We start from the raw sequence: 15,982 nt of genomic DNA, 5'->3' as shown, positions 1-15,982 counted from the left end.
CTCTACTGCGGCACCATCAGATTTGAAGTTTCTATATCTACCTGCACATAAACAAGTTAAGGATATGATTAGTATGTGTGATTTATCTCCTCAAATGCAAAGCTCTTATAAGCTCTGTAGCCTTCATTTTTAGGTTAGGTATATAAATATTTGGTTATTTTAAGCCAAGTAGCTGATCATTCTTGCTACATCTGTAAATCTGATATCCAGTCATATTCGAAGTATACTCACTAACAGCCATGAAATCTATGTGAAATTATATGGGGAAAAGAAACAGTCCTGTTTGATCCCTCCAGTGTGGGATATAGTCTGTCATATACAACACTGCACATTCGCCCCATCATATATAATCGTTTGACAAATATGCAGTACTGTTGATATCTGTGATCCATATCAATGTGCTTCAGCAGTACCCTCTTACCAAATGCAGCTACCTTGATGAGGATGGCCTGCAAACCGCTGGATATCATTTCATCTAAAAGCTCCTCTTGTTTCCTACGCCAAAGGAAAGCCAACGGCTGAAGACTGAGGCGCTGACACCTGGAGAGAGGGACAGAGAAATCTGCTTAGTAAATAAAAAGCATGAAACACACTCACATTATTCATACGTACAATCATATCTGTACCACTCTTTTATATAAAGGGGCAAGTATTTATCACCACCTCATACAAGAACCCCTATCACTTTAGCTGAAACATTCCATCACTTACTGAAAATAGGCAGGATATAAAAACACCACCACACTTTAAAGCACACAATAACACGTACACTTCTTCAACACCAGCATTGCCAGCATTATTAGATTAAATAAATGCTGTAACACAGGCTCTCTGTATTCATCGCCAAGCTTCTTGACCAGTGATGGGCAACCAAATATACTTCAAGAGCCGCATGTGCAGTCTTCCAACTTCCAAAAGGGGCAAACAGAACTCAAAGTCAAAACAACTCTTCAGCTCCCCCACATCACTCATCCCTAAATGCACCCACATGCTGAAAAATTCCACATTTCACTCAGGTCTGCCACGTGCTCCAAAATAGCCCCACATGTCCTCAGACCTCCGCTTGGCGGGCCGCCTGTTCCCACCACTGTTCTAGACGAAGACTATAAAACATATGGCCTACAGGCCATGGCTAGTTTGCAAGGGGAAAAAAAAAACAACACTATACAGTTTTTTGGATTTTTTTTTGTATGACTTTTTTTTAAAAAAACGTCCCATTATTGTTTTCTTAAAAATAAATACATAGCACCAGAAGCATCAGCATAGTAAAACAGGACAACAGGAGATAAAAACTACAAGTGCCGCCATACTCTCTCCCCATATTTAATAAAGACACAATTTATACCACCTCCCACAAGCTATAACCAAGAGTTGCAGTGGTTACTAGTCTGCATACAGTGATCATTCAGAAAGTAAAATCATTTTCGGAGACAATGTATAAACATCACAATCATGCTTTTAAACACCCTATAGTGAATATAAAAATCTTACACGTTTTCCACTCGTACACGTTGGTAATCGGAGAGAATAGCTCCAACAGAAACAGAGTCCACCGCCTCCTTCTCCTGTAAGAATATGAGTGGATATCAGAAGCCAATGAAGGCTAGGAATATCAAGCTCAAGTTGCCATTAAATCAGTTAAGTCACAATTCCACATTTCCCCTCAGAAAGTAAATTACACTACAGCTAAAGGTTCTAATTTGGGTTAAATACATCTCAGAAAATCCTAAACTCAGAATTTCTTACACATTTAAGGTCTAGTGATTAGCACAATGTCAAACAACAAGTCTACCACGTGACTGACCTACACATTACAAACCAGGTTTGTGAATCCCCGAATCTAGCTCTATTATGTATTGGGGATTTAAAATACTGAACAATAATGTTACAAACAAATTGCAAACAATTACTACACTGAAACATTCCCAGGTGATCTTACAATGTAAAAAAATATGGCACGCATAAAATATTAGGCAACAGACGGACAATAGAAGCTGATAAAGTAGAACTGCTAATACTTCTGTTATACTTCTCTTACACTAATTACCATCACGCTAGAATTTGCTTGTAAACCACAAGCCCATGTCATGTGAAGTACAATAGGGTTATCAAGTGATTAAAGCAGAGATCACAAACAATTTGAACAACTCATTTGCCATCCCTGTGACTCTGGTTGCCCATAGTATTCTGTGGACATAAGCTATGGTATTAATGCAGCAGCTGAATGTATCGGTCAGTTCTCCTGTCTATTCAGAAGTGGTTGCCTAAAAGTGGACAAATCCTTTAATATGTTGTCATATATGGGGGGCCTTAAAGTCACAGGCTCAGTATACTTTCATAACATTTATAACAAAGTTGGAATGTATTACACAACATAAAAACAAAACAAAGCAAATAGAATTATTGCTTTCAGAGAAAAAAAAAAAAGTTTCACAAGTATCTGTATTCTCTCTAAAACAATGGCACAAAATTTTCTTTGCGCTTCAAACTGTGGAGCCTCGTTCACACAAATCCGCTGGGAAACACAAAATTTGCTTTCAGCCTACTATAAGTCCTATGTTTTGTTGCCACCTGGACCCTATTAATCACCCCCAATATAGTTTCTGGACAACAAGAAGAGTAGGACTCACATTTAGTGTAATAATGGAGAAAGCCCAGCAATAGATGATATGCTCATTCCACAACAGACATATTTTGATATAATTTTAGCGCAGTAAAAAATTATAGCCCACTAATCATGCTAATTTGGAAGTCATCAGAGGAAAATTAGCATTATGAAATGAAAGAATTCCAGTGGCAAAATTTAAGACTGTCCTGGAAACAAAATCATGACAACGAGACCAACTTTGAAAATAAATGCAATTTTTAGAAAACATAAGATGTTTTACTAGAAAGCAAAAGAAGCTTTAAATAAGATACTTGAAAACACTTTACAAAGAAAACCAGAACAAAGGCTATTTTTGTGTTTGACCAGAGTAGTATCAGTATGTAGTTATAGGGATAATATATCATTTATTTATTTATATAGCGCCACTAATTCCGCAGCGCTGTACAGAGAACTCATTCACATCAGTCCCTGCCCCATTGGGGCTTACAGTCTAAATTCCCTAACACACACACACACACACACACATACACACACACTCACACAGAGGGAGACAGACAGAAAGACTAGAATCAATTTTTGATAGAAGCCGGAGGAAACCCACGCAAAAACAGGGAGAACATACAAACTCCTCACAGATAAGGCCATGGTCAGGAATCAAACTCATGACCCCAGTGCTGTGAAGCAGAAGTGCTAACCACTAAGCCATAGCAGTTCTTGTAAAATGTCAAAGCAAAAATAAAGTAAAAAAAGCTCTTTGCATAAGTCCCATTACCCAGTTACCCAGTTACAGCTGTGTAAAACCTGCTTATAAATAGAGTTTTTGCTCCATTAAAGAAGTGGTAATGAGTAACAGGCCAGCAATGAAACGCTTTAAAAATAAATCCTGTAAACATCTATTCTATAGTTTTCAAACCATACATTATCCCCATAGTGGTAGATATATGATTTGAGACATATACGTTTCAGCAACGTTAAAATAGCTAGAATAATTAATGGCACATAAATATTGGTGCTTATAGCCTTATAATGCTCTAAACTGTGTTCACCACAATCACTCAGGTGAACATAGCTTCACTAATTGGCAAAGTTCATTGATCTTTACCGTGAACATGGTATCAGTACATATTGACACTATTCCGTGTGCTTGAACCAAACAAATAGAACAAGGAGTGTTAATGCTGTGCCATCTATTGGCTAAAGAAACCTCTGAGGTGTCTAAGCTTGTGAATGCACGACAAAACAACACAGATGACATGCGTGGCTAAATGCCTATAGTTTAAGCTCTGCTGAACGGATACAATAGACTGTTGCTGGATAGAAAAGCCAAAGATCAGTGGCTTCCATCAAGAGGAGTGGATGGAAGGAGGGAGGCTGTCAGACCTAAGTACAAGTTCACCTGTTGTTGTTACAGTACGACTGCTACGATACAGCAGCCAAACTAACCACCATAAACCTAGTGACCACCAGACACCATAGTACATCAAGTGAGCACCTGAGGAACGCTGCAGTACCCTTAGAGAACATACACTTTGTGACCACATTACTGGGGCCGCTGTACAACTACAGCGTACATCAAGAGTTAGAACAATGAAAGGATTTATGGGACGGATAAAGGCTGTACAGAATAATTCAATTACATATGATAAAGACCACTCCCCAATTATGTGTGTACCTAATTCAAGGTTCTCTGCCAACCATGAAATTGTCCAGGGGAGAAATTACTACTAACGCTTCAGAGTTTAATTGGTGAATAACACAGCCTGTAATTATAGGCGGAAATGTAATATTAATGAGAAACAAAATAAATAAAAAAAAAACCTTAACAGTAAATTACCTTGCAGCCATTATCAATTTTCTTAAACTGTGGGTCCTTAGGATACACTCCCTCCCGCCCCCCCTGCAGAGCAGTAGGTAATTTTTCTCTGCCTGATAAACACAACCATTAAATGTGGCGTGTATCACAAACCTCCCTACTTTTCTTTAAATGAAATCGTTGTGTTGCCTCAGGGGGCCTCTGTCTGACTTGATCCCAATGTGTCAGTTAATCAGATAAAAAAAATAAATAAATGAAATAATCATCAAGTCAGAACCACAAACAGCCTGAGGGAGGCGGGAGAGGGGGAAGAAAAGGAGGGGGGATAGTTATTAAGATTTGGAAGCTGCAAACAAAACAAGACATCCGGATGATGTTACAGCATGTGTAAAGGTTACTGATCGGCTGGGGACCAAACTGGCGACTGTCCCAGCAGCATACCTGCTACTGGGGCCTGCACCTCTTACTACTGCCAGCCGCCCTTACTGGCACAGTAAGGTACAGGTATCTAAACAGCATAGATAAGGAACATTTTTCTCCTGTACTTCCAGTGGTAGCTACTTGTTGAGTATACTAAGGATTCACATTTACAAAGATGCTACCGGGTTTCACAAGCAGCATCAGTGTAACCAAAGGAAAAAATGAGCCTATAATGGGTTTCTCATGCCAGGTGTATATTGATTTTATCAATACGTACTTACATACATACCATACATGTACATGCTCTCTCTTCTCGGCCTTTTGGCTAAGATCAGGTGCAGATTTCCATGTACGTAGTAGAGGCATAAAAGGTGCCCCCTATATGGGACATCACCTGGTCCTCTGGCCAAAATGCTGACATGCCGATTGTTTAACGGGAGCCAGGGGTGCCCAAAAATTCACTGGTGAGGGGGAACCTACAACACCCTCCCTGTGAACAGAGTACAGCACGAGCACTAAGCACATTTTACATCACTTTTTATTTCTTGGTCCTGGCCTTTTGGCTAGACCCAAAAAGATTTTAAACCCACCGGCCATTAGGCTGAAGCCTGTGGGCACTTATTTATTTATATCACAAAGCACTTTTTATGGTTTTCTTTTTTTGATTGATTTGATTGCACATTTGTTGGGGTTTGGGTGTAGACCCTTATTGACGACCGGGGGCTGAAGAACCAGTCCCCCGGGGTGAAGCTTCGGCCAACTTTGGGGAAAAGGGGACCGCCCGAGCCTTGTGGCGGAGGTGATTCTGAAAGACCCTTGCCTCCTTAGGGAACTTTTGTCTCCGGAGGTCAGGGATGTAAAGGGGCTATTTCTAGCTTTGGCAAAGGAGGGCCGAAGATCTTTTTTTTCCCCTCTCTGGGGCCTTTTGGCTCCTGAGGGATAGGGAGGAACGGGGCCCTTTCCTTTTTGGGAAGGGTGCAAAGACCCAAGCACCCAGCACATTCACAGACTGTACTGGGTGATTTGGAGCACCGCACCTCAGGCTTCAATCAAAAAAAAAAAAAAATCAAAAAAAAAAAAAATCCGTGTAACCAAAGGAAAAAATGTGCCTATAATGTTTCTCAGTCCAGGGGGTAAATGTATCATAGTGCGGGTTCTACAAGTCGCCGGAAATCGGCGAGATGACAGCTTAAATTTAAAGCGGCGCTGCCTTGTAAAGGGAAACTTAAATTTAAGCTGTCATCTCGCCGATTTCCGGCGACTTGTACATCCCGCACCATGATACATTTACCCCCAGGTGTGTATTGATTTTATCAATATGTACATATGTAGCAAATCTGTCAATTACCAAGAAAGAAAAACAAACCTATACATACTTCAGTCGTCTATGGCTAGCAGACTGTTAAAGATGCAATTACTGTTGGCCATTGTTTTGGGATGCAGCAGATCTGAGAGGAATTGTCTTAATGAATGGCAAAATTTTGTCTCAAGTTCCCTGTGCCATGCAAACACCTCTATGGACTATGTAATGCACACTGTGCATAACTATGTCGATATAAAGCATTGCATTTAAAATAAATTATAATATTTCACACCTGAAATAAATTCTGCCCCAATGTCCTCTTAATGATAGGAAACAATCATTACCACCTTTTAGTTATAAAGTGCTATATAACAAAACTACAAAATAACAAGCACAAAAGTGACAATGTTAAATAGACACACACAAGAAATTTCCATAATTATAGCATTAAAACCAGCAAAATTAAATATTTACATAAGGAAAACACTAGGGGTAATTTTATCATGATGTGGGTTTGAAAAAGTGGAGATGTTGCCTATAGCAACCAGATTCTAGTTATCATTCATTTAATACATTCTACAAAACGACAGCTAGAATCTGATTGGTGGCTATAGGCAACACCTCTACTTTTTCAAACCCGCTGCTTGATAAATTTACCCCTAGGAGAGTGGGCCCTGCTCATGAGAGCTTACATCACTCTAGAGGGGATGGGTGGACATAGACAGGGCAAAACTGAGGTAGGAAGTAGTGATGGGTGATGAGGAGGCAGGAGAGTTAGGAGCAGGGCTGCCAGGATTGAATGAAAAAGATTAGTTTCAAGGGCATGTTGGAACATTTGGAAACAGCAGGTGGATAGTCTAATTGGACATGGGAGTGCATTCCATCTGATGGGAGCAGTGCGGGAGAAATCCTAAAGACGGGATTAGGAAGAGGTAATCAGTGCGGAGGTGACGCAGCGTTCATTGGCAGAGTAGTAGGCTGGATGGACCGTGTATGGAAATTAGGTTGGATTTGAGGTGCAATGAGTAGTTGGGGGCTTTGTAGTCCGGAGCAAAATTGAAAGAAGTAAAAGGGCTAAAAAGATGGATGATTAGTGGTAACATTTCTACTAGTCCAAGACACATGCTATGAAGTCGCAATGTTCAAACCACAATAATTGTATTCATCAGTTACACAGGCTGTGTACATAAGCATGGAACATGGAAGAATGCACAATTACAAATATATATGCGCATGTTTTGACTTTTGTAAATAATCCTAAATCGTCTGTTCAAATATACACACGAAGAAGAACATGTATAGCTGGCCAGTCGCTATGCTGGATACCCAGATTTTCTTTCTGGTTTCTCACCCCATGTGGTCTATGGTGGGAGAGCTAAGGATTTATTGTCAGTAACCAAACTTTTGGACTCACAGGATCCTGTCACTTACCTAACCAACTCCCGACAAGAAGCTGACCTCTGCTAGAAATACTTCCACAGCCTATTCACTTTCCCTGGGCTGTGACCTATCACAGCCATCCATCTTTTCAAATCTGCTTGTCTCAACTCGGATGGCCACATGATGCCAATTCCTGATTACATTTCTCTAATGATAGCCACATTTACTAAAATGTCACATGGTAAGAATGAGGTGAATCTTTAGACTAGGAGGACTGAAAGGACATTTAAAAAAGGTCCACGGGTGTTACTGCCAGGTTTTCAAATACTGCATTCCTTTATGTCTTACAAGTATGTTTGGTAAGCAAACCCAGTGGTTTCTAATTGGTGGCAAGTGGCCTTTGATCTACTTCATTTCACAAATAACTGTGTTGTCATTTGTTTCTAATACTTAGAGAGTATGAGTCAGATTCAACATTTTAGTAACAAGTCTAATGATGAAACCGATGCTTTTCCATAAAGATTATGTGCAGCCCCCTTGTGAGGCCATGAAAGTTTCCCACCACTACTGTATATACTTGTGATATGTCGACACAATAAAAAGTGTAACTATAAAGTACTGAATTAAAGACCCTGTGGATGTATTGGGGTCACATATGCTGCGATACAATGTAATTTGCCAATTATCGCAGTGTTTGATTGACATTACAGTCCACAACCCTTCAGTGGGCCATCTTCAAGGAAGTGGGTTTAACAATATAAATGACATCAGCTTCTACAAAACCCAAACAATGTCCAGTGTATGCCTAAACGTGCCCAGTACTTTATCGAATAAGAGCTACCTGCCCAAATAAAGTTACCCAGATTCTTGTCCCCTGACATTTACTGCAAGATGTAGATCATGCCTGGTCTTTTTGATAAGGGATTGATTTGTTTGCTACCATTCCACCATCCTTGACTCTTTTCAGTAGTGTTCTCAGCTTCAAATACCTAAGAATCGGGCTCAATTATGTGTCCTTTTTTTTTGTGTCTTTATATTGTTCTCAATCTGCATTTTTGCCCTTAGAAGATTCCATCGGTGTAATTTTCTAAAATGCATTTATTTAAAAGGGATGATCCCCAAACCCTATATACAAGGGGTTGTTCCCATGGGACAGCGCACCCTCTTCACTATTTACTCCCTAGTTGCGCAAGAAAATTAGAGTAGCCCAGAAATTAACCCTTCATTGTTAATTGTCCATTCCTCCAGTAAATATGTGGTTAAGGTTTGACTGAATTCCTTGTCTTTTCCTTAAAGGAAATACTAATAGAGCATTTCCTGTAAGTGTCAAGAGAAAAGACGGTCCACGGCCTGCCGCTCAATTCTAGTAATTATAGTCTCTCCCTAGCCAGAGAGTGGCTGTATTTTACTGTCTGTGTTTCATGCAATCTGCATTCATCACTATTTTAATTAAACCAGACTTTAATTTAGTGATTTCATCCCAAAGAGTAAGAGGGGGTGTGAGAAAGAAGGAGGAGGAAGGAACAGAGTGAGAATGTAATGAGATAGAGAGAGGGGAAAGGACAGAAAAGAAATGAAAGGACAAAATTAGATTAGAGAGAGTGGCAAAGAAGGTAGCCATTGAAGACGAGGCAAAATAATTAAAACTCGGATAAGATGCAGAGGGGAAACAACGAAGCCGTAAAAATGGCCGAATACGAGTGCGTGTAGGAGCCCTAAACAGAAGGCGTTCTGAGGAAGGGTTTTAGAATTAAACATGGCATCTCAAGCTTATACATGATCTCTATAATTTAGCTATAAATGTTCCCTTAACAGTGTGAATGCTATGTTAGAGAACAGGTGTGAAACTAGAACATTTATGGGGACTATCACAAAGTTCTTAATGGGGTCCAGCTGTTGCAACACTACAAACATACTCATGGTCTAAAACAGGGTTGTCCAACCCGCGGCCCAGCACGTCTGTAAATGTGGCTCAGAAGGAGTTTTGGTTGTGGCAAGGGGGCAGCACTGTTAATGGAAAAAAAAATCCTGCAAAAAAAAGAAAAGAAAATACTTACCTTGCGGTCACGTCAGCTGGTGCTGCGGCTCCCTCCCTTGTCTCCTCTTACATGCGGTGCTCGCAGTGAATGTCGGGCGTGATGTCATCATGCCCAACATCCATTGCGGAGCGGAGCACAGAGGAGACACCCGCGTGAAAAGAACAATCAGCAGCACAGAATTGGAGAAAAGAAGAGAAGAGGACAGGAGAACAAGCCGATTAAAAGGGGGATTTTTTTTTTTATTATTTCAAAGGATGCTGACCAGTGAATAAAAGTCACCTGGTCCTGGAGCATCATGGACCTTATCTCGCTGCTACATACTTCTACTTGTAATACTAATGGGGCATTATATATTATTCTCTTTGGCCCATTATAAGTTGTTATCCCTTAACTAACATAGTGGTGTAATTAGCAAAACAGGTCACAATTTGGGGTCACAGTGGTGTATATGTCAGGTGCCGCAGGCCTGGTCAGGGCACCCCGATATACAATGCCTGGCTTAAATGCACTTTATTGATATTGCATCGAAACAATACAAAAAGTGATTATAGTATAATAACTAGAGAGGATTTTTTGAACAGGGCGATTGAAAGGCAAGTATAGGGGGATTTGAAAAAAAAGTGATTATATATATATATATATATATATATATATATATATATATATATATATATATATAAAACTTTTTCTCTCATATATATATATATATATATATATATATATATATATATATATATATATATATATATATATATATATATGTTAACTATGTTTTCTATGGTTTTTTGGATGATCAGCTATCGTTATTGTATCTTATGTGCGGCCCAAACCAACTAGTCGTCTTCCAATGTGGCCCAGGGAAGCTTAAAGGTTGGACACCCCTGGTCTAAACCAAAGCAATGCCTAAGATCGTAGCGCATATATCTATCTATCTTATATATATCTATATCTATCTATATATATCTCTATATCTACACATACACACACCCCTTTGTTTCCATGGTCCCCATATACTGCCGAGATCCATAGCAAAGCAAATTGTTAACTACTTTACTTGGTTCGCAATAACAGCAAAGCTATTTCATACATATATGGTAGCAATACAGATACCAGAATCAGAAACAGAGCACACTATCATAAGTAATAGACTATAAAACATTACAATTAAAAAGCAGCAGGGGGCACTGCTGGATAAGCTTTAATGCACAGGAACAGCACTACAAGAAAAACAGCAAGACAAACTCCACTCCTACAATGTATTTGTGATATCATCTTTTAGGTTAGGTTGGTTTAACTTCAGATTTTAAACTGTCTATTAACTAGTCAAGCAGAATAATCATTGAAAATTGAATATAGGCTCCAGCATGGAGTTTAGAGGGGGCTTTGTTTTATTTACGCATCTTTAACAAAAACATATATACGTTCATTTTGGGCAACATAAATAAATATATGTGCCATGCCAGATATACCAGGTTTTTTTGATGCAAACCATGGGCCAGGTTAATAAATGTTCTAATTAGTCACCTAATAAACCTAATTAGATTGCACTCTCCTTGAATATGATTTTTCCAGTGCCTGTCACTGCACTTGTATTTATGTCTTCGTATTGTATATTCCTCCCTGAACATTTCCAAAGCTTTGGGTACTCAGTGGAGTTATATAAATATACTGTACATTCAGGTAATATTTAGGTGTTCATCACATTTATGTGGCTGCACAGAGACCCAGGACAAGGCTGGGTACACACTACAGAAGTGTTCTCCCGATGTTTTATATATAACGGTTTTAGCAACGACTGATAAATAAAATAGTCCCGATCAGCATCTCGATTCATGTGTATACACTACACACGGTTTACAAGATTTACCCTCACATCTGTGCTCTTCATCGGTCATAACCATTGGCTGAAAAGCACACAATTCTGTAAACTTTATGGAGATCCTGATTGTGAGAGCATACACACTGCAGGATTGGAACAACATTGTTCCATCGTTGAACGAGATTTTTAGTTTGGCTTAAAAATTAAACAAAACGATACGATGTGCTTTGGCATGATAATCGCTCATCGCTGCAGTGTACACACTAATGTAATATCGGCCCGAACAGTTGTTTATCAGGTGATTGGCCCCATAATCAGCTGAAAACTCTGTAGTGTGTACCCAACTTTAAATAGGGGCTATTCAACAGGCTGGCAAAAAGTACCCAACATGACACTTAGATTGCAACCAGTCTCCCACTTAATAGCTTAATGTGAATAAGCTTTTGCTGGATAATGTGAAAGACTGCAGGATTTTGGACTTTAAATTCCTTCACAGTCAACGATTCAAGCTAAATTGATGTGCAAAAAAAAAAATCAAAAACCAATATGGCAGCAGCACTTTTCCATTTATCACAACAACAATGTGGTAAAGAAAACCACAAAAGCATTTACATGATTAGAGATACAGGATTGTAACTAATAACTTCCTAAAAATATAAAAGCAAAATGGATGAAAAATGGTTAAATAACAAGCGCACTGACAATGCGGAGGATTACATTTTCAAATACAAATTAAAAGTTAAAATGATGCACTTGTGAAGCATTGTGTATTTACAGATCAACTGCAAGCACCAGGAATGTAAACATTTATTGCTTGCTCTGGACAAGCTACTTACTGCTTAACAATTGGACCACGTCCTTTATGGAAGGGATTAGCAGTCATTACTATTAATTAGTGGTCATTTGGCTTCCATTTGGGTTAGTGGGTCTGACCCTGGGGAGAGTGATGTAGTCTCTAATGTTTCTGACACTTAATGAGTGCGATGCTGATACAGCACAACGAAGAAAAGGACTGCGGGTGACGACAGTCTGCACTATATGCCAAGTCTTTAAAGACTACCATATCTAGTATGCATTTTCCATAGATACAGGAATGGTAAAGAGGGAATGGCTAGAGGTGGAAACAAGGTCTACAGCACCGTACCTATGGCACTTAGAAACATTCCTTAAAAAGTTGGAAAATTGTTTAGTGCCAAATACAAACTAGGTCTCATTTATTGAACAATTATGTATCCTTAGACAGTAATTGCATAATAAGTAAGAAAGAGAGTCCAGACAGATACGGCTTTTTGGCAGGGAGGAGAAAATGACAGATATGAACATGCGTAGGTACACCCTTTGAATGCCAGTATAACAAATCACATGGGCTAAAACAGACCTGTCTGGAAATGTCTACACCAGTGTTGGCTGAGCTGTGACACTCCAGGTGTTGTGAAACTACAAGTCCCAGCATACCCTCCCAGCAATAAGCTGCGATATATTGACAAAGCATGCTGGGACTTGTAGTTTCACAAACACCTGGAGTGCCACAGGTTAGCCAACACTGGTCTACACACACATAGCAATAGCAGTAACCAGATGGATGCATTTTGGGCTGTGAATGATTGACATCCTCACATTAGATAGCTGTCTATTATCATTTATTTCTATAGCACTACCATATTACGCAGTGCTTTCCAGAGAATACTGAATCATTCACATCAGTCTCTGCAGCAACAGAGCTTACAGTCTAAATTCCCTATCACACAAACACACAGGGGTCCATTTTGTCAGAAGCCAAATATCCTACTAGTATGCCTTTGGCCTGTGGGAAGAAACACACAAACGAGGAGAATATACAAACTCCACACAGATAGATGAGCTACGGCCAGAAATTCTGTAGTAAAAAAACATTTTCACGGCTTCTCTATAGTTTCTTTCTAATCTGGTCCAGTTCTCTCAAGAAGAAAAATTAAGCAATTTCCAAGTCACTAGACTGACAGGGCCAAATGTTTGAAGGCGGAGTCAAACACAGACTGACAAATCACAAACATAATACTTGCCTTAACTAGCTTCAATAAGCGGTACAGATCCTCAACCTCATCTCCTTCTTGTGGGGTATATCCTCTTCCTATGTTAAGGCTTGTGCCACTGAGGGTGGCGCGATACAGCGGCAAACCCATGGCCTCCGCGTAAACATCCAGTGCCTGGTACCCAACTGTCTGGTACATATAGCTGTCTAATTCATTGTCTGCAGAGAGCATGACATGGGGGAAAATTCAAAGGAACGTAAAGAAGCTCACTCTTTGGAATGACAAATAGGGAACACATGGAACTTCCTAAAAGTTATTTACTAACAAAACTAATATTTACAGTAACTGTGTGTATAAAGAAATTTCCACTCTTGACTCTTTAATTCATAACATGCACATTGATGTATAAACCTGATTTCTATATGTATATATCGCCCAAATTAAAATGGCAATCTTGCAACCATAAGCAATACACGAAAATAGGCTAGAAGTTATGTCATTAGAACAGACTAATATCAGACACGCCAACATGACCAATTTCATCAGGGAGACATTTGTCTTGTCCAGAATTTAAGACTTTTTTTTTTTACTGAATTTCCTTGGGGCCAATTAATTAATTGATGCATAACAAGCATTTTACATCAATTAACGAAACACAGATTAATGCAGTCAAAAGCGGGAAGTACTAAACGAGACATAAATGATGAAATGGGTGATGGTGGACTATGATATATAGAGTAATACACCACTACTCTGAAATATAAAGATACAGAAGTCTCTGGGAGTTATTTAATATACACTGATCAGCCACAACATTAAAACCACTGATCAGCTCAGTGAATAACATTGATTATCTTGTTACAATGGCACCTGTCAAGGGGTGGGATAAATTACGCAGCAAGTGAACAGTTAGTTCTTGAAGATGATGTGTTGGAAGCAGGAAAAATGTGCAAGTGTAAGGATCTGAGTGACTTTGACAAGGGCCAAAATGTGATGGCTAGAGGACTGGGTCCAAAACAGTAGGTCTTGTGGGGTGTTCTCGGTATGCAGTGATTAGGACCTACCAAAAGTGGTCCAAGGATGGACAACCGGTGAACAGACAACAGGGTCACATGCGCCAAACGCTCAGTGATGCGCAAGAGGAGTGAAGGCCAGCCCGTCTGGTCCAATCCCACAAAAGAGGTACTGTAGCACAAATTGCTGAAAAAGTTAATGCTGGCTATGATAGAAAGGTGCCAGGACACACAGTGCACTGCAGCTTTCCGAGTGTGGGGCTGTGCAGCCACAGGCCAGTCAGAGTGCCCATGCTGACCCCTGTCCACCACCAAAAGCGCTTACAATGATGGTCATGTGAGCACCAAACCTGGATGATGGAGCAATACAAGAAGGTGGTCTGGTCTGATGAATGACATCTTTGAAACCGATTGAGCACTTACACTTCTTTATTTGTCTGATGGGCATGTTGGTGTCAGTAGCTGAGGGGGAGTGCTGACATTGGATTGCTATTTGGAGGCTTCTGGGGTACCTCTTTGGTAAGTTAGCGCTCAATTTAAAAACACATATGTATGGCCCAAATATTTGGGACTCTCATTGTTTAGAGTTAGGACCACCCTATTAGCAAAAGCGCCGTGGAGAGGCGGGTGGCTTTAACATACATTTGCAAATGTGTGCAACTAAGACTTTTGCATTTTTATCTACAGTAGAAATGTCAGATCTGTTTCTGGCTATAGCAGTGTGCGGGGGGATCTCTGTGTGTTTGTTCCTTTCAGGATAACCCCACCCTTTGAAGCACCTGCTACAGCCTATAAATTGATTGAGCAACTTCCACTTCCTTATATGATAGAAAGATGCCAGAACACACAGTGCATCGCAGCTTTCTGAGTGTGGGGCTGTGCAGCCACAGGCCGGTCAGAGTGCCCATGCTGACCCCTGTCCACCACCAAAAGCGCTTACAATGATGGTCACGTGAGCAATACAAGAAGGTGGTCTGGTCTGATGAATGACATCTTCTTTTACATCACGTGGATGGCTGGATGTGCCGTTAGCCTAGGAAAGAGATGACACCAGGATGCACTATGGGAAGAAGGCAAGCCGGCAGAGGCAGTGTGATGCTCTGGGCAACGTTCTGCTTGAAAACCTTGGGTCCTGGCATTCATGTGGATGTTACTTTGACACGTACCACCTACCTAAATATTGTTGCAGACAAAGTACACCCCTTCATGGCAATGGTATTTCCTTATGGCAGTGGCCTCTTTCAGCAGGATAATATGACCTGCCACACTGCAAAAATTGTTCATGAATGGTTTGAGGAACATGACAATGAGTTCAAGGTGTTGACTTGGCCTCCATATTCCCCAGATCACAATGCTATCGACAAATCTGTGGGATGTGCGGGAAAAACAAGTCAGAGCCATGGAGGCCCAACCTCACAACTTACAGGACCTAAAGGATCTGCTGCTAAGATACCACAGGACACCTTCAGAGGTCTTATGGAGTAAATGCATTGACGGGTCAGAGCTGTTTTAGTGGAACAAGGGGGTCCTACTGAGAGTGCCGAAAAGCACAGGTGTCTCAACAGACAGCAGAGG

The 15,982-nt window shown here is 40.2% G+C and overlaps 1 protein-coding gene across 4 annotated transcripts in view; it reads right to left on the bottom strand.

Annotated features, from left to right (window-relative positions):
- The window catches only part of DPH6 (diphthamine biosynthesis 6), a 42,859-nt gene that overhangs the window by 26,134 nt on the left and 743 nt on the right, over positions 1-15,982 (bottom strand). For all 4 annotated transcript variants that reach the window (XM_075193093.1, XM_075193096.1, XM_075193095.1 and 1 more), the window contains exons 3-5: positions 13,425-13,612; positions 1,492-1,565; positions 422-540 (exon numbers count right to left, since the gene is read on the bottom strand). In XM_075193093.1, the coding sequence (XP_075049194.1) occupies positions 422-540; positions 1,492-1,565; positions 13,425-13,612 (381 nt within the window). The remainder of the gene's footprint in view (positions 1-421; positions 541-1,491; positions 1,566-13,424; positions 13,613-15,982) is intronic.

Source organism: Mixophyes fleayi, chromosome 12, assembly GCF_038048845.1.
Source record: "Mixophyes fleayi isolate aMixFle1 chromosome 12, aMixFle1.hap1, whole genome shotgun sequence".
NCBI classification, from domain to species: Eukaryota; Metazoa; Chordata; class Amphibia; order Anura; family Limnodynastidae; genus Mixophyes; species Mixophyes fleayi.
Note: the sequence above shows the minus strand (reverse complement) of the source record. Positions and strands in the feature narration are given on the sequence as shown.